The sequence below is a fragment of the Prionailurus viverrinus genome, chromosome D2, assembly GCF_022837055.1.
Source record: "Prionailurus viverrinus isolate Anna chromosome D2, UM_Priviv_1.0, whole genome shotgun sequence".
Classification (NCBI taxonomy): Eukaryota; Metazoa; Chordata; class Mammalia; order Carnivora; family Felidae; genus Prionailurus; species Prionailurus viverrinus.
The window spans coordinates 30765034-30788094 of record NC_062571.1 but is presented as its reverse complement, the minus strand read 5'-3'; the positions used below and the strand labels follow the sequence as shown (position 1 = coordinate 30788094).

The following is a 23061-nucleotide window of genomic DNA, read 5'->3' as shown; positions in this document are numbered from 1 at the left end:
GATCAAAGAAGACAGTGTTTTCCTAAATTCTGAGCCTGCTGGGTTTTATTAATCCTATATTAACAAAAAGATTGTGATTTCAGGGATGCCTGGGTGGCTCAGTCGGTTAAACGTCTGACTCTTGGTTTCCACTCAGGTCCTGATCTCACGGTCTGTGGGTTTGAGCTCCGCATCCAGCTCAACACTGATTGTGCAGAGCCAGAGCCTGCTTGGAATTCTCCTTCTCCCCTCTCTCTCTGCCTTCATCCAAGTTGTGCTCTCTCTCTCTCAAAATAAATAAACTTAAAAAAAAAATGGGCAAGTTTAAAAATAAATATATCGTAATTTCAAGAAATCAACTCAAAAAATTGCCAGATTTGTATTTTTGACATACTACAAAATCACAAGCAGCATGTTTTCCTTTCAGCAATGTTTTAATCTTTCCTGGCAACATTACAAATAACAAAGTCAATTTTAACCAGAAAACTAATTTTAATCAGAAAATGATTCTGAACTTAGAATGAAAAACATCAGTGATAGGTCATATGCACTGTCCCTTCCTAGTTAGCTTTCACACTCCCAAGTTTTAAATTCAAAACTTGCTCAAGATGGTTTATGTTCTCCTAAGGGCTACAGATATGACAATGTACAGCAGCTCAAAATCAGTCTGCTGATATTTACTAATTATCAACTATGTGCAAACTACTGAGCCAGCCAAGGTGGCAGGGAAGGGTGGGAAGGTGGGAACTGCTATGGGAGGAGCAATTATGAAAGGGTAGAAGACAACAACCTCATTTAAGATATAAAATAGAAGCAGGAAAATAAGATTCAATTTTTTCATTCCCCTTTAGTACTTCCCAGAGCTGCTTCCAGGAAAAATGAGATTCGAAAACTTCAAAAATTCTTTTACAAATAAAAGCAAATATTATGGTAACTTTTCCCACATATGGATACTTAACACACAGAGAACTTAGGATTTGAAAGCTGACACTAAAAGATCAAAATCAAAATTGCCACTAATTAAAGTGGTGTAAAAGAGGGGCACCTTGGTGGCTCAGTCAGGCTAGGCGACCAACTCTTCATTTCAGCTCAGGTCATGATCTTGCAGTTCAGGAGATCGAGCCCACATGGGGGTTCTACACTGACAGCGCAGAGCCTGCTTGGGATTCTCTCTCTCCCTCTCTCTTGCCTCTCCCCCGCTCACACTTGCTAGTCTTATAAAACTTCACAATTAACTAATAACATAATTATATAGTTAAATAGTAAGTCTTATTTTGACATGATAGGTAAAAATTAAAAATTCCTACGCATTAAAAATATGTGAAAGCTATGTTATCCTCTATTACTTTCTGTATGCATGTAGTATTTCACAACTAAAACTTTAAAAAGTAGGCTTACTTTTCAACATAAATTGTCAAAACACTAAGATGGGGACAGATTAGATTTTTTTTAAAAGCCTAGTTATAATACATACAGAAGCATAATAGATTAATAAACTGTAACATTTTAACAAGATTAAGTTAACAAACACCATGAGAATTCAGCACCAGGTTAACACCCAGTTTTTCACATTAGGACACATCAAAAACAAACTAGTCTTATCAAAGGCCTCCAGAAAACTGTCAATGTCTTACAAGTAACAAGTAGACAACGGAGAGAAAAAGACATCTGAGGAAAAAGTTTGTCTTTTTTCCTTCGTTTTGTTTTTTGTTGTTTATGTATTTTTGAGAGAGAGAACACACAAGTGGAAAGGAGGGCAGAGAGAAAGAGAGGGAGAGACAGAACCCGATGCAGGCCCTAGGCTGTCAATACAGAGCCCAACAAGGGGGGCTTAAACCCATGAACCTTGAGATCATGACCCGAGCCAAAGTCAGATGCTTAAGCGACCAGACCGACAGAGCCACCCAGGCGCCCCTTTGTTTTCCTTCTAAAAGGAGTTGAAAGAAAAAAGATTTGTCTACCCAAAGTCTTGCTTTTGAAGTTTTTACTACAAGATATGCATCTTCGTCATTTCAAACAAAAGTCATAAAATTAAAATCTTTTTTAATTATTCACATCAAATTTTAATCATTTTCCTGTTACGTAAAGAAATCAAAATACATAATTGACAAGATGGTGAAGACTAGGAGGTAGAAAGTGAATGAAAATTGTAAAGAAGGTTAGTATACATTAACATAGGCTTTTGCTGAAATTACAGAAGGCATGTACTAAACTGAAAGATTACTCATATCTTCAAGTGAGTATTTAAAATATGAGATTTTCAGGAGCAATATTAGACAATAATATACAAGTCAAAACTCTTAGGTAGCCTTTAAGTAGCTAACCTGCAATATATATGACTATTAAAAGATTACAGCATTGTTTTTACAGTTTTCTAATTGTGGCCTAACCCTCCTATCACCTTTAGGTTAACTTAAGATTTTCCATATAATTCATAAACCCATACTGGGCATTACCACCCAGCAAAATTACATGTGAATATGTTAAAAGCCAACAAACTCTTTAGCCCTCACTGAAGAAATTTCACTACCTCCAGTGGATGTAAAGAAATGCAACTCAAGGTGAGTAGATAGGGAGGCTCTCAAAATTTACACAAGCAATGAAACAGCAAATTTTCTTGCATAGGTTACATTTATGTCCATTTGTGTTATAAAGCTTTACAATTCAGTTTATGTTTGATGAGTAACTTGAAAATAAATTGCTCTTAAACTATTCAAAAGCTTATTAAAAGTAGTAATTTTAAAAATAAGCAATAAATAGGAGGGCCTTTTATGTCTTCTTGGCAAATTATATTCAATTAAAAAAGACTTCCCTAACTCCCTCACTAGGCAAGGTCTCCTTTTTAGATTTATCACAACTGTAATTTCCACGTTAAATAAATAATTTGTACAAACAGATGTTTACCTCCCTCTAGACTGTAAGCTGCAAGAGAGCAAGGCCTGTTTCAGTCTTGCTCGTGGCCCCTGGCCAGCCTAAGTAATTATTTGTTGCATGAAAAAAAGGGCCCCCAGTTTAAGAATGAATAGGTCTTTTACTTTTCTGATTTTAATTAAATCAACACGATTTCTGAGTTTAAGATGTATTCACTCGAAACAATTTATTTTTAATTTTTTTAAAATAAACCTAGCTTCTGCTTCAGCCAAAACTCTCAGTTTACTCAACCAGTGAGCTTTGGTAAAGCTAATAGTATCAAGAGAGCACACAGTAGGCACTCAACGTACACTTGTTAAAATCAAACGAATACCACAAAGTGAGCCAAATGAGATCCAATCTAGAGACGGCCCACACACACCAAGTTAAACGCCTTGTGCTTCTCACGAACCGGTTGGAGTACTCCGATTTCCCTCCCTTCTCTGTTCCCTAGGCCATTTCAACATCCCGAAGCGTTAAGTTTCTAGAAAATGGCTTGGGGAAGGAAATGAGAGCCAAAGCTTAAACTAGCGGGCACAAAACAAAACCAGTGTCTGAATTAAAATCATCCCACTTCAACGTCCTTTCCTTTTTTTCTCCCATTCTACAAGTGTCAAAATCAAGGCTGAACTGGGGTCAGGATACGGCAGAATGTCACCACAAAGAGATTAAAACAACAACAACAACAACCCGGAGTTTATCAAGCTCGTGACACTGAAAGAGAGTGACCCAGTACCCCCCCCCCCCCACCAGCCCGGAACTGGGGGACTCCCGGGTCACTCCACCTGAAGGGAAGCTAGGCTGTCCGGAAGGAGCGGAGGGACTAGCTACCTTGGAAGGGGAGGCGGCGCTGAGCCCCCGCAGAGGCGGGGTCCGAGTACCCAGCCAGGGCCCCCACAGCCGGTCGAGGAAGGCGGGCAGAGGCTCCGACATGGCCAGGAGAGCGCGCAGCCGCCCGCAGGTGCTCGGGCCTCTGCGAGACCGGGAAAAGGCGGCCCCGCCCGCCCTTCCCCGATCCCGGGGTGGCTAGACAGGCCTAACCCGGTTCCCCGCCCTGCTCGCCGCCCCCCTCCTGCCGCTCCCCTCCGCCCCACCCGGGATACCCGGCCCGCCGTTGGCGGGCCCGCCGCGCGCTGTAGGGCCAGGACTGGAGGCGAGCGCGCGGGCCGCCGCGCACTCACCATTGTCAGCGCCGCCGCCGCGTCCCCCCCACTTCACTCCGCTTCCCTCAGGAGAACTCCCAGCCCAGATTCCCTCCGCCCCAGCGCCCGTCACGTGACCTGGAGCCGCTGGCCGCACGTGACCCCTCCCTTCCTTTCCTCCTCTCCCCCTGCTCAGGTCCCCTCCCGGCCTCTTGCCCCGCCCCACTGGCCAGCCAGGCCCTCGAGGACTGGCAGTTTGGAGGCGGGGCCTCGTGCTCCACCCTACGGCTGAGGAGGCGGGGCCACTGAGATGACGTAAAGTGGGAGGGGCCTGGGCGGACGCAGGCACCACAGGCCCTCCTCTCCCTCTCTTCCGTCACGTGAGGGGCGGTCGGCTAACGGGCTTTGCCACGCCCAGTTCCTCTTCCCTGTGGAAGTTTGAGTAACTGGAAAAGGAGGGGGGGGTTATCTCCCTGGGTGGGTTACTAGGGCCCCTCCGAGGCGAAGGGGCGCTGTTACCCGAGGCCCTGCTTCCCTAGGCCTCGCAGGGTACGTGCTCTCTTCATCCAGGGATTATGCATTTTTCCATCTTTCTGGAACTCTGCCCAGCTCCCGCTCCTTCTGAGAGGTTCTGGGTTTTGAGAACTTGTTAGCTTTGTAGCCTCTGAAGAGCCGACCAATAGAAAAAACGTGAGGGTGCTACATCCGTTGCTTTGTAAAGTACGCGGATAGCTTGCGATCTAGCCCCGCCTCCCCCAGGCCCTGCAGCCCAGCCAGTCCGTGAGGTGGGGGAAGCCTTCCTAAAACAGGTGATGCTACTAGCCACTACTCTGGTTTTAACCGCATCCTGACGCTGTGGTGTAGCCTAGAGGCCCTCCAGTTGAATGGGAGGCTGTTTTAGTTTTTAAAAGCAGTGTTGAACCACCACGGTGTATTCTGTACCTGACCAAAGCAGGAAAAAAATGATAATCTGAACGCGCCATCGTTATCCCATCGTAAAACAAAATCCAGTTTGTGCCGCAGGGCCATAAAGCAAGCATAAAATGAGAGTATGGTCTCTAGCCACAAAAAAATTCAACGAGAAATATCAAAAAGATAGTCAGAAAATCCACAAACATATGGAAACTAAGCAACATAATTCTAAGCCTCTGTGTCAAAGAAGACGTTAGTGGAAACTTAAAAATAGTTTGAACTAAAAGAAAACATACAACATAGCAGAATTTATGGTACGAAGTATTTACAGGGAGGTCTGTAGCTTTAAATGTATATATTTGAAAAGAAGAGTTTAAAAATCAGCAATGTAAGTTCACATCTGGAAGTAAAAGCATATGAACACGTGGAGAGGAGCAGGGGGTATATGAGAGCTATACTTTGCACTCTACTTTTCTGTGAACTTAAAGCTTATCTAAAATATATATATAGTAAGTCCTCACAGGGATGGTTAAATTATCTTCAATAAGGATGGCATGACAACTCAATGAGGAAAGGACAGTCTCTTCAACAAATGGTGTTGGGAAAACTGGATTTCCACTTACAAGAGTAAAGTTGGACCCTTACACCGTATAGAGAAATTCACTCAAAATGGGCTTAAGACTGAAAACTATAAAGCTGGTAGGAGAAAACATAGGGGAAGATCTTTGGACTTGGCAATGATTTCTTGAATATGACACCAAAAGCAACAGAAATGACAGGCATAGGACTGGCAACAAAAGCAAAGATAGACAAATGGGACTGTATCAAACTTAAAAGCTTTTATGCATCAAAGGACACAACAGAGTGGAAGCGAAACCTACGGAATGGGAGAAAATAGTTGCAAATCATATATCTGATAAGATATTAAGACTATATAAATTACTCCTACAGCTAAACATATATTCTTAGTATTAGACTATAGGAAGAATACTATAACTCAATAACAAAAAATCAAATAACACGATTAAACAATGGGCAAAAGACTTGAGCAAATATTTCTCCAAAGACGATATACAAATGCCCAATAAGCATATGAAAAGATGCTCAACATCACTAATCAGAGAAATGCAAATTAAAACTACAAGATAGCATCTCACAGCCATTAGGGCAGCTACTTTTTTTAAAGTTTATTTATTTTGAGAGGGAAAGAGAGAGAGAGGGAGAGTGTGTGTGCACTGGAGGGGCAGAGAGAGAGAATCCCAAGCAGACTTCACACTGTCAGTATGGAACCCACTTCAGGGCTCGAGCTCACAGTGAGATCATGACCTGAGCTGGAACCAAGAGTCAGCCCTTAACCGACTGAACCACCAAGGCACCCCAGGGTGGCTACTATTTTTTTTTAATGTTTTTATTTATTTTTGAGACAGAGCATGAGCAGGGGAGGGGCAGAGAGAGAGGGAGACACAGAATCCAAAGCAGGCTCCAGGTCTGAGAGCCCGACGAGGGGCTCAAACTCATGGACTGTAAGATCATGGCCTGAGCTGAAGTCAGACGCTTAACCAACTGAGCCACCCAGGCGCCCCAAGGGTGGCTACCATTAAAAATAATAACAAGTATGGGTGAGGATGTGGAGAAATTGGAACTTTGTGCACTGCTGGTGGAATTACAAAATGTCAAGGCCCCTTATGGAAAACAGCGTGGAGGTTCTTTAAAAAATTGAGAATAGAACTGTCATGATCTAGCCATCCCACTCCTGGCTATGTATCCAAAATAATTGAAACTAGGGTCTCAAAGAGGTATTTGCACATACATGTTCATAGCACATAGGAGCACTCATATTCATTCATAATAGCCAAGAGGTAGAAGCAACCCAGATGCTCACAGACAGATAAATGCAATATTAATCAGTCTTGAAAAGGAAGGAAATCCTATCACCCCCTACAACATAGAGGAAACTTGAGGACACTATGCTAAGTGAAATAGGTCGTACACAAAAAAATAAATACAGGATGATTCCACTTATATGAAGTATCTAGTCAAATCCATAGACACAAAAAGTAGAATGATGGTTCCCAGAAGCTGAGGGAAGGGGGAAAGAGGAGTCACTACTTAACGAATATAGAGCTTCAGATTTGCCAGATGAGAATGTTCTGGAGATCTGTTTCACAATGTGAATATACTTAACATTACCAAACGGTACACTTAAAAATGGTTAAGTTGGTAAATTTTGTGTGTTTTTTTACCACAACAAAAAAATTAAACTCTGAGAGTAAAAGGAAGGAAAACAAAGATAAGAACGGAAGACAACGGAATAGATACAGGCAAGCAGTAGAGAAGATCAAGAAATCCAATAGTTGGTTCTTTGAAAAGACTAATGAAGTTGATAAGCAATACTGATCAAGAAAATAAGAGAAAACACAAATTAACAATATTTGGAATGGAAAAGAAGGCATCGCTTCAGATCCTACAGACATCAAAAGGATAACAGGGAAATATGTGAACAACTTTTATGCCAATAAGTTTGACAACTTAGGGGAATGGACATGTTCCATTAAAACAACTTTCTGAAACGAACATAAGAGGAAATACAAAATCTGAACAGTCTTACATCACTGAAATTGAACACAAAATTTAATATCTTCCCACCCTAAAATTCATCTAGGCTGCAGACTTCACTGGTGAGTTCTACAAAACTGTAACAAAGAAACAATACCAAGCTTTCTACACAAACTTTTTAAGAGAATACAGGAGGAGAGAATGCCTCCCAACTCTTTTTCTTAGGCCAGAGTAACCCTGATGTCAAAATCCAACAAGGACATTACAGGAAAGAAAACTGCGCATCAACATCCTTCATAACCTTAGCTGCAAAAAATCCTAAACCAAGTTTATAAAGTAGAAATTTCTGTAAAAACCATGATCTGTGGGTTAGCCCTACACTGTGGTTAAATGTGTTCCTTTGTGTGTCTCTAAAATTCCTATTTAGTGGAGTGGGATAACATCTTTGTACATGTTTTATTTTTTTATTTTATTTTTTTTTCAACGTTTATTTATTTTTGGGACAGAGAGAGACAGAGCATGAACGGGGGAGGGGCAGAGAGAGAAGGAGACACAGAATCGGAAACAGGCTCCAGGCTCTGAGCCATCAGCCCAGAGCCCGACGCGGGGCTCGAACTCACGGACCGCGAGATTGTGACCTGGCTGAAGTCAGATGCTTAACCGACTGCGCCACCCAGGCGCCCCTGTACATGTTTTAAAGTTCGTCTCTGTTATTGTTGATGCTCAAATCAGCATTAAAATATAGGTAAAGGGATGCCTGGGTGGCTCACTCGGTTAAGCATCTGACTCTTGGTTTCAGCTCAGGTCAAGATCTCACAGTTTGTGGGATTAAGGCCCCTGTGGGGCTCTGCCCTGACAGCAAGGAGCCTGCTTGGGATTCTCCCCTTTCTCGGCCTCGCCCCTCTGCCACACGCTTTTCCAAAATAAATAAGTAAACTTTAATAAAATATAGATAATAATGAAACAAAAACAAATGAAACTTTAAGGCTGCAAAGAAAGTAAAGCTAAATCTAAGAAGAGGGAATGTGTTCTATGTTTTCCCCTTCTAGATAGTTTTGTTGTTGTTGTTGTTGTTGTTGTTGTTTTTTAAATAGGAATCTCCATCAAATAACTATTTCCTGAAGCCAGATATTTGGATTCTGGGATGCAGACATTTGTTCATTAAACATATAGTTATTGAGTGCTTACTAAATGACAGGTGTTGTTTTAGGCTGTGGAGATAGAACCAATTAGAAAGTAATAATAATAATAATGAATGATAATAATAAGGTTCTTGTCCCCAAGCACTTATGTTCTAGTGTAGAAAGTGGTCAATAAACAAGTAATTAAATATAAAATTTTTAAATAGAAGAAAGCACTAAAAAGAAATAAACATGGTGACATGACTGGAAAAGAGCTATTTTTAAATTTTTCTTTTATTAACGTTTATTATTTTTTGAGAGACAGAGACATAGCATGAGCTGGGGAGGGGACAGAGAGAGAGGTGGAGTCACAGATTCCACAGCAGGCTCCAGGCTCCAAGCTGTCAGCACAGAGCCCAACGAGGGGCTCGAACTCACTAACCACGAGATCATGACCTGACCTGAAGTCAGCTGTTTAACCGACTGAGCCACCCAGGCGCCTCAGAAAAGAGCTATTTTTAGATAGGGTGGTAGGAAAGTGACATTTAAACTGAAATATGAAAGGAGGAGTCACCTCCCTTTAAATAGTTTCTCTTCCTTACCAGTTTAGGGAAGGAACCAAAAGTTACAACTTCATCCCATACCTCTGACCGACTGCAGTACCTAAAACCCAGCAAACCCACAGTAAATATTTTGACTTAATTTTTAATTAGATCTCTAAGTGGAGATCAACTAGTCCCGACTCTTATTAGGATCAAGACTATACAAATGGTGAGGGTAGAAGAGCTGATGACCTGACTTACAGTACAGTTCTTTTTAACCCTACCAGACTACCCACTTGACATTAATAAATACTAGGGGTGCCTGGGTGGCTCAGTTGGTTAAGCGTCCGACTTTGGCTCAGGTCATGATCTCACAGTCCATGGGTTCGAGCCACATGTCAGGCTCTGCTGACAAGCTCAGAGCCTGGAGTCTGCTTTGGATTCTGTGTCTCCCCCTTCCTCTCCCCCTCCCTCATTCGTGCACTGTCTCTCTCTCTCTCTCTCAAAAAAGTAAACATTAAAAAATTATTTTAAATAATAATAATAAAGAGCATAGTCAAAGCCCGTTTAATAAGTCAGATAGAACCTGGATGGAGTCCAATGATTTCTAAATTTCCAAAAGTTATTTTAAAGCTGTATTAGGTATTAGTATATTACTCATAACTGTATTGATGCTGATACTGTCATTTGAACTGTGAGAAGAAAATCACAAAAACAATGCCAAATCTTCATGAAATGACATTACTAATGAAAAAAGAAGATGATTTTTTTATATATATACTTAGAAGATATGCCTGTTATCTTGACTGCTATTCTGGTTCCCACCCACTCTTGTCTGGGGGCCTAAATATCAACACATTAAGGAGAATAAATGAAAGAAAAGTAGCAGCAGTGAAGAAACGCTGAAGCCAAGTATGAATAAGAGCTGGCAAAGAAGGTCATGCCAAAGGCCAATTTGTGCTAATGACTTGTTCTGCTGATCAAAACCCAATAGCTATGTTATTGTAATAAATACAAGGGGCAGTGGAGCTGTTGAGCAAGTTATCTATCTACCTACCTACCTACCTACCTATCTACTTATTTGGCAAGCCAGAATGTTAAAGCTGGATTGTAAGTACAGTGTTTTTCCAGGCAAGGACTGTGACATCTGTAAATTTGCCCTTTGCAAATAAAAGAGGTGGGGAAAATATGACTAACTTATGAGCATTTACTTTCACAAACAGAAGGACCAGGTTTAGGAAAAAAGTATTAGGTGAGAAGATAATTTGAGTCTTTACCTACCAGCAACCTCTTAAGAGAAAAATAGCCATTTGTTGAAATTCATGAAAACTAAAAAGTTGTATTAATACCTGTGACGGTGGAAAGGAGCAGCTATTTGCAGAGTTGACAGCCAAAGCTAAATAAAGGGAATCAAGAACAAATACATGAGGGGCACCTGAGTGGCTCAGTCAGTTGAGCATTCAAGTCTTGATTTCAGCTCAGGTTATGATCTCAGGGTCATGGGATCAAGCCCCATGTCAGGCTCTGTGCTGAGCGTGGAACCTGCTCAAGATTCTCTTTGTCACTCTCTCCTCCAGTCCCTCTCCCTTGCTCTCTCTCTCTCTCTCTCTCAAATAAGTAAAAAGAAAAAGGAAAAAAAAAGAATAAATACACCAAAAGAATGAAAACCTTAAAATCGAATTTACAGTATGCTGAGTATAAAAACACTTTTTTTCTCAACTTAGAATATAGGTATGTATTCTAAATAGATATAGAATATATATAAATATATTTTAAAATATACAAATATATAATATATAAAATTTGTAACATGATATATATGAAAAAATATATATAAATATATACCATCTCTATATATAGATATCTATCTATATATATAGATATATATAGATAAATATATAAATATATTTATAGGATATATATGTAGTAGAAAATATAGAGAGAATATATAAATAGAATATATTTATTCTCTTTAACTTTAGCCGGTACAGTTGTAATCACGGTAAATACTCTTTTTTTCCCCTTTTTCAAGTCACCATTGTAAACAGCAATTGTTTCTTTCAAAAATACATAGTTCTTTTCTTAAATGTACTCAATGTTTTATCTCAGTGTCCCCCTTTTTTTTAATTGAGATATAATTTACATACAATGAAATATGCAAGTCTTAAGTATACAATTTGATCAGTTTTGACAAATGCATGCATTTGTTTAACCTACACCTCTATCAAGATATGAATGCTGCCATCAACCCCAGAAAACCTTATATTGTCTCAACCAACCCCGTCTCCAAGAAGCAAATGCTATTTTGATTTTTTTCAATATTGGTTAGCTTTGAGTGTTCTGTAATGTCATAGTAATGGAACCACACAGTAAGTACTCTTTTGTGTCTCATTTCATTTGCTGAGCATAATCATTTTGAAATTCATCCATGTTATTCTATGTTTTCAGCAGTTTGTCCGTTTTTATTGCTTAGTAGTATTCCATTGTATGAATAGATTACAGAATATTTTTCCTTTCTTCCCGTTAATGGACATCTGTTTTTTGAAAGCGCCATTAGCATTCATATACAAGCCCTTTTGTGAACATACCTAAAGTGGAATTTCTGGGTAGCACAGGTATATATTTATTAAGAAACTACCGCACCCTTTCCCAAAACCGTTGTGCCATTTTACCCTCCCATCAGCAGTATTTAAAAGTTTAGCATCTTTACATATTTGCCAACATTTTGTGCTGTCAATGTTTTCAATATTAGCCATTATGGATGTGTAGTTATCTCACGGTAGGTTTTTTTAATCATTTATTTTTGAGAGAGAGAGAGCACGAGTGGGGGAGGCACAGAGAGAGAGAGAGAGAGAGAGAGAGAGAGAGACACACAGAATCAGAAGCAGGCTCTAGGCTGTGAACTGTCAGCACAGAGCCCAACGCAGGGCTTGAACTCATGAGCTGTGAGATCATGGCCTGAACCGAAGTTGAATGCTTAACCGACTGAGCCACCCAAGCGACTCTCACTGTAGTTTTAATTTGCATTTTCCTGAAGATTAATGTCAAGCACATTTTCATGTGCCTGTGGGCCATATGTATACCTCCTTTTGTGAAGTGTTTGTTAAGACTTTGCTAATCTTTGGGGCACCTGGGTGACTCGGTTAAGCAGTGGATTTTGGCTCAGGTCATGATCTCACACTTCATGATTTCAAGCCCCACTTCGGGCTTTGTGCTGACAGCTCAGAGACTGGAGCCTGCTTTGGATTCTGTGTCTCCCCTCCATGTTGCCCCTCTCCCGCTTATGGTCTGTCTGTCTTTGTCTCTTTCTCTCTCAAAAATAAATAAACATTAAAAAATAAAATAAAAAGTAAAAAATCCTCTTTCCAAAAAAAAAAAAAAAGACTTTGTCAATATTTTATTAGGATGTTTATCTTATTGAGTTCTAGTTTATTAAATATTTTGGATACATTTCCTGTATCAGATATATTAATTGAAAATATTTTTTCTAAGTCTATAGCTTGCCTATTTACTTTCTAAATGTTTTTGGATGACCTGAGAATTTTGGCTTTTAAATTGAGGTATGTGATCCATCTCAAATTAAAGTTTGCAAATAACATGAGGTGGGATTTGAGGGCTTACTTATGTCCACATGATTCCAGCACCATTTATTGAACATAATTTTCTTTACCTCATCAAATTGCTTTGGTGCCTTGTCAAAAATTTATTGACTATATAATTATAGATCTATTTCTTAAGTTTTTATTCTATTTCATTGATCTGTTTGTCTACCTTTATACAATACCACATTGTCTGGATTACTATAGCTTTATAGTAAGCTTTGATGTAAGGAAGTGTAATTACTTGGAACTTAGTTCTTTTTCTAGAATGTTTTGGTTAAATTTTTTGTATTTCCACACAAATTTTTGAATTGTTAATCTACTTCCACCAAAACAACAACAACAACAAAAACAACAGCAAAAACCTGCTATGATTTTTATTGAGATTGGTAGCTCAGTTTGGGGGAAATTGACATCTTAACAATATCAAGCTTTCCAATCCATGAACATGGTATATTTCTCTATTTATTTAGATCTTCTCTCGGCCATGTTTTGTAGTTTCCAGTGTAGAGGTCTTATACATCTACTGCTAAATTTAGCTCTAAGCATTTATATTTTTGATGGAATTTTAAAATTACATTTTCTAATTCTTTAATGCTTGTGTGTATGGTTTTCTATTTTGACTTTGTATCTTGCAACCTTGATACATTTCTTTGATTTCCTCTCACCTCTTTTCTCTCCTCTCTCTTCCTGGATCTTCTATTAGTCATATATTGGGCTTACTGGATTGGTTGTGCCATTTTCATATTTTTTCTTTCCTATTTTCCACCTATCTGGTTTGCTGTTGTTTTTATTTCTCTCTTTTCCCCAACTTTCTGTCCCAATGCTCATAATTTTTTTTTATTGCCATGTTATGGTAGCCAGCCTCTAAGATTGCTCCCAACGATCCATACTTCGATGTAGTCCCTTGTCAAATTCTATCAAGGTTGTTCTGTATGCCCAACACAAAAAAGGTGGAAGTGATAGTGTGTGACTTCCAAGGCTGCTTCTGACTTGCTCTCTCAGATCATTCACTTTGAGAGAAGTCAGCAGCCATGTCATGTAGCACAATGGAGAGGTCCACAAAGTGAGGGTCAAGGCCTCCTGTAAACAGCTACACTAACTTGCCAGCCATGTGAATGAACCATTTTGGAAAGCTGGTCCTCCCATCCCAGTCAAGTCTTCAGATGACTGCCACCCAGCTAACATCCTAACTGCAACCTCATGAGAAGACCTCCTAACCAGAAATACCTAGGTAATCCACTCCCAGATTTCTGACCCACAGAAACTATGAAATAATTGAAGTTTATTGTTATTTGAAGCCAATAAGTTTTGAGGTAATTTATTAAAAGCAATAATTAGCTAATAGATACTATTATATTTTTTTAATTCTTAAGAACTGTTTATTATTCTCTGAAAGTCTCATTTTATTAGCATTTTGTCCTTGAGAAGATAAAGAAATAAAATATCCAGTAATCAACATATAAACATTTGAAAGTGTAGATTTGTGCATAATTTCCTCTGTAACAAATCACATATCAACTAGCTGCATGATTGTGATAGTAACGTTCCAAGTTCCTATGAACCAATTATAAGTGATAAATCATACTATACCATTATAAGCTAGAAACATAACTGATAAGACTTAAGTCCCAAAATAATCATTGGTTTAGTGCAGTGGTTCTCAAGAAGAGAGGATATTTCTCTCCAATGGACTTTTGCCAATGCCTGAAGACATTTTTGATCGTCAAGTCTGTAGGAGTGCTACCGAGATCGGAAATCCTGCTAAACATGTTACAATGCACAGGACAGCCCCTTACAACAAAGAAGTATCCTGTCCAGAATGTCAATAATGTTAAAGCTGAGAAACCTTGGGTTAGTGTAAACCTAAGAAGACAAATAGAGTTCTGAAAGATCAATTGTATTAATATTTTAAGCAGTGACTCAGCTGGTAAAACAGACTGCATGCTGAGGGAATGGAGACAAAACGCTTTCGCAAAATCAATCATTGCCTCCTCTTTGTTACCTTAGATTTTTGTGTATAATTATTACAGATTTGAAAAAATATAACGTAAAATGTATTACAGCTATGTATGTGTTTCCCCCGTTACACTGGGAATATTCTTAACTGTTTATTCCTGGTAACTTGATCCTTTGTAGATTTTTGTTGATTGTATCATATGAGAAAAATGATGATGGATTACTTACTCAAAAGTACAAATTAGAAGAAACCCTAACTCTTCCCCCTCTAAAAAGCCCTAGAATTATGGCAATGATTGACAAATAGAACCCAAAAGTAAAAGAATCAGAATTTTAAAAAATCTACTTGGCTTCTACTTCCTTTATGTGTCTGAGAATATTCACTTCCATCTGTCTGCTTTTGTGCCAGGCGAGACTGACACGTTGATTCTCATTCAGTCTCTGTTAGACTCTAAGCTCAAGGACAAAGGCTATGTTGTAGGTCTTTGTTTCTCTCTGTACCCCCATCACTTAGCGCAGTACCTGGCACATGGAACCTTTAAAATAATCTTATGAAGTAGCTATAACACACATTTCCATGATTAGAATTTTTTTAGGGACTAACTATGTGCCAAACACTGAGCTTAACCGTATCTCATATATTGCCTTATTTGATCTTCACCACCACCCTTTGGCAAATATTGTTAACCTATAATACTGATGATGATAATAGCCTGTGTTTTTGATCACTCACTCAATGACATTGTCCTGAGCACTTTACATACATTAATTTAATCAATCTTCTCAATAAGCCTGTAAGGTAGGCACTATCATTATCTTCATTTTAAAGAGGAGGAACCTGAGGTACAGAGAGGTTAAGTAACTGATCTAGGGTTACCTAGTGGGTGAGTGACAGAGTTTTGAATCCAGGTAACCTGCCCTCAGAGTTCACACAATTAACCCCTTCACTATTTCCTTCCCTGGACAAGCTTAGCAAAATTAAGTGACTTGCCTTGAGTTACAAAGCTAATAAAGAGAGAAATTGGTATTAAGCCAGGACTTTGCAGTTCTAAAACTTACACTTTTTCATTCAGTCTAATTACCTCTCCAAAGATAGAAATATTCTACAGTTCCTTTGTGGCTAGTTTAAAATCTTTCTCCATAAAAGTATTGTATTATAAATAAAAACCAACCTAGGGATGGTTAAATGGGGATGGGCATTAAGGAGCACACTTGTTATAATGAGCACTGAGTGTTGTATGTAAATGCTGAATCAGTAAATTCTCCTCCTGAAACTAATATTACACTGTATGTTAACTAACTGGAATTTAAATAAAAACTTGAAACTACAAAAAAAAATCAACCTAGGCTATCTATTCTTTCTTCCTTTTTTTACATTAAAGAGAGAGAGCATGAGCAGGGGAAGGGGCAGAGAGAGAGAGAGAGAGAGAGAGAGAGAATCTCAAGCATGCTCCACGCTCAGAGCAGAATGCAGGGCTCGATCCCACAACCCTGGGACCATGACAATATCAAGAGAAGGACACTCAACCAACTGAGCCACCCAGGCACTCCTCTATTCTTCAAATATGTAAGATGTAACACTTAACTAGAAAACACAAAGCAGTAAAACATGCCTTTTTTTCCCTCTGTTGGAATAGTTATGGGAGCCAAAAAAATAGCTCTCATGACGGTAACACCCTATTGAGCATAAAAACTCACAAACTTCTGGGGCGCCTGGGTGGTGCAGTCGGTTAAGCGTCCGACTTCAGCCAGGTCACGATCTCGCGGTCCGTGAGTTCGAGCCCCGCGTCAGGCTCTGGGCTGATGGCTTGGAGCCTGGAGCCTGTTTCCGATTCTGTGTCTCCCTCTCTCTCTGCCCCTCCCCTGTTCATGCTCTGTCTCTCTCTGTCCCAAAAAAAATAAAAATAAACGTTGAAAAAAAAAATTAAAAAAAAAAACTCACAAACTTCCTCCTGAAAAATCACAGATTTATTAATGGGAAGATGAGGGTATAACTTAACAACTGTCACCAAAAGTAAAATGCTATAAAGATTGGGACGGATGCTTTCTGATGGGCATTACATTTGATACAAAGATTTTCACACTCTGGGGGCACCTGGCTGGCTCAGTTGTAAAAGCGACTCTTGATCTTGGGGTTGTGAGTTCAAGCCCCACATTGGGTGTGGAGATTACTAAAATAAATAAACTTTATTTTAAAAACATATTTTCACACTCTACGTCTTACTTTAGGCCATTCACATACCTTTACCTCAGACTTCTTAGTCCCCAATCTACAATCTTTCTATTTTAGGCCCCTGACCAAAACATCCACCACTACCCATGAAAGTGTATATATTTTAACCTTAGGCTACTTCTCTTTCCACACAGAGTAAATGACCAGTTACACCACCTGAAGCTCTGCCCACAGGAAGAATTTCCTCTCACAGCTATTTTCTTTTTTTTTTCATTTATTATATGGGAACTACTTTCAACAATACATATACATATATATATATATATATATATATATTTTTAAGATTTTAAGTTATCTCTATGCCTAACGTCTGCCTCGAACTTATAACCTCAAGAATAAGAGTCTCGTGCTCCATCAACTGAGGCACGCAGGTGCCCCCCCCAACAATGGATGTATTTTTTAATTGAAGCCCAGATGGCATACAGTATCATGTTAGTTTCACGTAAACAACATCCCAATTCAACATTTGTATATATTATTAAATGCTCACTGCCGTAAGTATAGTTGTCATCTGTCGCAAAGTTATTACAATATACTTGATTATATTCCCTACACTGCATTTTATACCCGTATGAATTATTTGTTTCATAACTGGAGGTTTGTACTTATTGCTTTTTTTTTTTTTTTTTTTTTTTGTAATCAACATTTTAGTGAGCTCTCCTACCCCGAAGAAATCTATTCCAGCAGATTTTCTCTTTGCCACGGGCATCACAGACACGGGGGTGCAGCTGGCACTCCCCTCGCTGCTTGTCATATGAGGACCCACGAGAGGAAGGCTCCCTCTTGGGACAGGCCAGGCACCGCGTGGGGCCAGGAGAGCAGGCCCAGCCAGGCCTTAGCGCGGGCGGTTAACCAGGAACGACCCCAGAGGTAGAATGAATCATTTCTCTTACAAGAAGAAAAAACTAGTATGAAACCCCAGTCGTGTGTCAGCGCTCACAGTTTAAGTATAAAAAAAGGGATCATCAGGCGCCGAGGCTGTCCAGGTCGAAAATGGGGGGAGGTGGCTGTGTCCCGGTTTCCGGGGCTGCCAGGTCGGTCCGGGGCACAGCTGGGACTGGTCCACGTCCAGCGGCGCCCACGGCGAGGAGGGCTCAGCTCGCACGTGAAAGGCCCTCACCTACTTCGTAGCTCTTCCTGGCGTGGAAGTGAGCATGCGGAACGTCTTCCTGAATTCGCATCACGCAGAGCGCGAGAGACCCTAGTTGGTCGCCTCCCCCCATCTCCGCATCAGGGCCAAGCCCTTTCCCTGGGGAGATGGTAATCCCACTCTATTCCATGACTCCCACGTGAATCCACTTCCCACCGGCTACGGAGATGAATAAAGAGAACCTGGACCACGGCCCCGGGGGGCGAGGACCACAGCGCTGGTTTGGACCATGACTCCGCACGCAGACCAGAAAAGTATGTGGGACCTGAAGCTCACCTTTCCTTACGTGTATCAAATGTCGACCAGTATGCTGACCTTCCATCCCTTTGCTTGTGGCAGGAGATGGTTTACATAAATAACTCAGATTGGCCCAGGAATAAATAAAAAATAATAATAATAAATAAAAATAAAATATAAAATAAATAAAAAAGGGATCGTCAGAAAACAGCTAAACAGACAACACCTATTTCACCCATCCCTTTACCACCTTCCCTTTGGCAACCACCAGTTCTCTGTATTTATGAGTCCACTTCTGTTTTGTTTTTAGAGTCCACATAGAAGTGAAATCATATAGTATTTGTCTCTTTCTGTCTAACTTATTTCACTTAGCGTAATACCCTCTAGGTCCATCCGTGTTGTGGCAAATGGCAATATTTCATTCTTTTTTATACCTAATATTCGTGTGTGTGTGTGTGTGTGTGTATGTTTGACTTGCTAGCTGGTGTTGGCCCACACACGACCCCTCAGGCACACATTGGAACTGGATGCAGAACGCTTACCAGCTCTCTTACCTCTAGAGATGACATTTCCATGACTCTGCCCAGCAGGCTCCCCTGGATTCCACCTGCCCCTGCCGCTTATTATGGTAACTGCACCGCCTGGCTTCTAACGGTTGCACTACCACCTGGCCTCTGTTGTTTCGAGAACCTCTCATTCCCATTGCTATTAGTGAGCCCAGTTCTGCAGCAACATCTGTACCATTAACCTTGCCCTTCAGAGGAAAGTTACTACTGATAGCTCAGAGATGTCGTCTTTCTCACCAGCGTATTCTTTATCACTTGGGGCTTCCCGTAGAACAAAATCTTCTTGGGGGTTTTCAAGACAGTCTGTTCGTGTAACGTGCTCACTTCCTTAAACCCTTTTACCCCTTCTTCCACGGCCTGCTGTGGTGGATGTAAGCATTCCTACTCCACTTAAGAAGGGCTGTTGCTTTCTTCTAGCTTCTAAGAGCCATTCTAGCATGGCGTCAACACCTTCTCCCGGAGTTCTTGCCAGGGTGTTAAAACAGAATACTACGGGGCGCCTGGGTGGCGCAGTCGGTTAAGCGTCCGACTTCAGCCAGGTCACGATCTCGCGGTCCGTGAGTTCGAGCCCCGCGTCAGGCCCTGGGCTGATGGCTCAGAGCCTGGAGCCTGCTTCCAATTCTGTGTCTCCCTCTCTCTCTGCCCCTCCCCCGTTCATGCTCTGTCTCTGTCCCAAAAATAAATAAACGTTGAAAAAAAAAAAAAACAAACAGAATACTACGTCTATGTTTTACCTCTGTCCCTTAATCTAGCACTCTTCGAATTAAGTCATATAGACACTCACTGCTGAGGTACATGACAGCTGGGTTCTGCAGAACCCGCAGAGTATATTACCTTTCTTTCTTAGTGGGCCCCAAATTTCCCCGTTCATTTTCATTGTAGCTGTAGTTACGCATCTCATGGGTAAGGAGAGAAGTTAGGGATAGACCTTGAGGGAGCCTGCGTGTGGTATTGAAGGGCACAAGCCTCTTAACCACCCTTAAGCCAGAGGGAAGACCTACTTCTTAAGGAGTGGGCCGCTGAAGTTCAGAGGGCTTGAGGGAATCAGGGGCATCGAGATCTGAATGTATCAACCTGGATGTCATCTCTCAGGGTCCCATTTTTTTTCCAGTCAGGGCCCTGACTTTACATGACAGACTTGGCTAGGTTGACAGTTTAACATTGGACAGCGTTTGCTCACTTTGTGTCTCTGCGTCACATTTTGGTCATGCTCACAATATTTCTTTTTCGTTGCCATACTTGTTACGGTGATCTGTGGGCGGTGATCTTGGATGTTAGTATTGTAATTGTCCTGGAGTGTTATAAATTGCACCCAAACAAGATGACAAACTTAATAAATATGTGTATTCTGACTGCTCCGCCAATCAGCTGTTCCCCTGTCTCTCCTCTCTCTCTCTGTCTCTCTCTCTCTCTCCTCAGGCCTCCCTATTCCCTGAAACACAGCAGTATTGAAATTAGGCCAATTGATAACCCTACAAGGGCCTCTAAGTGTTCGAGTGAAAGGAAGAGTCGGTCACACATCTCTCACTTTAAATCAAAAGCTAGAAATGACTAAGTTTAGTGACGAAGGCCTGGAGACGTGCCGAAAGCCAGGATGGGCGGATAGCTAGGCCTCTTGCGCCAACAGCTGAGTAGTGAATACAAGGGGCAAGTTCTTGAAGGAAGCGAAAAGTGGTACTCGAGTCAACACATGAACGATAAGAAAGCAAAATAGCTTTATACGGATATGGACAAAGTTGGAGTGGTCGGGATAGAAGATCAAACCGGCCACAACATTCCCTCAAGCCAAAACCCGATCCAGAGCGAGGCCCTAACTCTCTGCAGCTCTCTGAAGGCTGAAAGAGGTGAGAGAGCGGCAGAAGAAACGTTTGGAGCTACCAGAGGTTGATTCGTGAGGTTGAAGGGAAGAAGCCTTCTCCATGACGTGGAAGTGCAAGGTAAGGCGGCAAGTCCTGATGTAGAAGCTGCAGCAAGTTTTCCAGAAGATCCAGCTCAGATCATTCGTGAAGGTGGCTACACTCAATAACAAATTTTCAATATAGACAAGACGGCCTGTTGGAAGAAGATGCCACGTAGGACTTTCACAGCTAGAGAGAAGTCAATGCCTGGCTTCAAGGCTTCAAAGCACCGACTGACTCCCTTTTTAGGGGCCAGTAAAGCTGGTGACTTTTAAGTTGAAGCCCGGGCTCGTTTCCCATTCCAAAACTCCTAAGGACCCTTAAGAATCATGTTAAATCTACTCTGCCTGTGCTCTATAAATGGAACAAAGCCTGGATGACAGCATTTCTGTTGACAACACGATATACTGAATATTTTAAGCTCACTGATGAGAACTATTGCTTAGAAGAAAGATTTCTTTCAAAATGTTACTGTTCGTTGGCAATGCACCCGAGAGCTCTGAGGGAGAGGTAATGTCATTTTCGCGCCTGCCAACGCAACATCCATTCCGCAGCCCTGGGTCAAGGAGACACTGAGACTTGCAAGTCTTATCATTTAAAGAAATATATTTCTTAATATCTATATTTCTGTCATACATAGCGATTCCTCTGATGAATCTGGACAAAGTAAATGGAACACCTTCGGGAAAGGATTCACCATTCTAGATGCCGTTAAGAACATTCGTGATTCATGGGAAGCAGTCAAAATAGCATGAACAGGGGCGCCTGGGTGGCTCGGTCGGTTAAGCGTCCGACTTCGGCTCAGGTCACGATCTCGCAGTCCGTGAGTTCGAGCCCCACGTCGGGCTCTGGGCTGATGGCTCGGAGCCTGGAGCCTGCTTCCGATTCTGTGTCTCCCTCTCTCTCTGCCCCTCCCCCGTTCATGCTCTGTCTCTCTCTGTCTCAAAAATAAATAAAAAACGTTAAAAAAAAAAACTGAACAGATGAGGAGTTGCTTCTTATGGACGAGCAAAGAAAATAGTTTCTGGAACAGAATCTACTCCTGGTGAAGATGCTGTGAAGATGGTTGAAATGACAGCAAACGATTTGGAATATCTTATAAACTTAGCTGACAAAGCAGGGACAGGGTTCAAGACGATTGAGTCCAATTTTGAAATAAGTTCTACTGTGGATAAAATGCTACCAAACAGCATCACCTGCTACAGAGAAATCATCCGTGAAAAGAAGAGTCAATGAATGTGGCAAACTTCATTGCTGGAGCCACCCCAGCCATCAGCAACCCCCACCCTGATGAGTCAGCGACCATCAACATCAAGACAAGTTACTCCACTAACAAAAAGATTATGACTCACTGAGAGATGATGGTTAGCATTTTTTAGCAATAAAGTATTTTTAAATTGAGGTATGTACATTGTTTTTGGCTTTTTTTAGACACAATGCTATAGCATACTTAATAAACTACAGTATAAATATAACTTTTATATGGAATGGGAAACCAGAACATTCGTTTGACTCACTTTATTGCAAAACTCACTTTATTGTGGTGGTCTGGAACTGAAACTGCAATGTGTCTGAGGCGTGCCCCAATGCTGCGAAGGAAGCCCATCTGTTTTCACATTTAGCCTTTAATTAACCATCCTTGGTCTTTCATTGTCTCTTTTAAAAGCATTACTTGCGGGGCGCCTGGGTGGCGCAGTCGGTTGAGCGTCCGACTTCAGCCGGGTCACGATCTCGCGGTCCGTGAGTTCGAGCCCCGCGTCGGGCTCTGGGCTGATGGCTCGGAGCCTGGAGCCTGTTTCCGATGCTGTGTCTCCCTCTCTCTCTGCCCCTCCCCCGTTCATGCTCTGTCTCTCTCTGTTCCAAAAATGGATAAACGTTGAAAAAAAAAATTAAAAAAAAAAAAAAAGCATTACTTGCTTCTAGCAATAGCCATCCAATACTATTGTCTTTATAATTACCACTTCCTCGCATTTCTCAATGCCCAACACCCTAGCCCTAGTATCCCCCAGGTCATCGTCAGTGAAAACTTCAGTAATTGCAGTGCTGTCCTGTCCCTGTGCTGCATCTCTGGCCAGGGATGGGGTCCTCATTGCCAGTCAGGCAGCAGGTGATCTAGCTCCCAGATCCCATTTTAGCATCTGCTTTCTATGTTCCTGTCGCCAACTGTCACCAGCTGGACTCTCCATGTAGCAATGCAGTAAGTTTCTAAGGGAGCATTCTCAGGATAGATAACCTGGAAGGGGAATGGAAGGAAGCA

The 23061-nt window shown here is 41.1% G+C and overlaps 1 protein-coding gene across 2 annotated transcripts in view; it reads right to left on the bottom strand.

The window, feature by feature from the left end:
* VPS26A (VPS26 retromer complex component A) overlaps positions 1 to 4180 on the bottom strand; it is a 31624-nt gene extending 27444 nt beyond the window's left edge. The window contains exon 1 of one of the 2 annotated variants that reach the window (XM_047825851.1): positions 4071 to 4180. In XM_047825851.1, coding sequence (XP_047681807.1) covers positions 4071 to 4073 — 3 coding nt within the window. In that variant the 5' untranslated portion in view covers positions 4074 to 4180. Of the gene's footprint in view, positions 1 to 3720; positions 3940 to 4070 lie in introns of those variants that run through there. The other variant, XM_047825850.1, reaches the window with a different exon arrangement.
* Positions 4181 to 23061: the final 18881 nt, after the last annotated feature.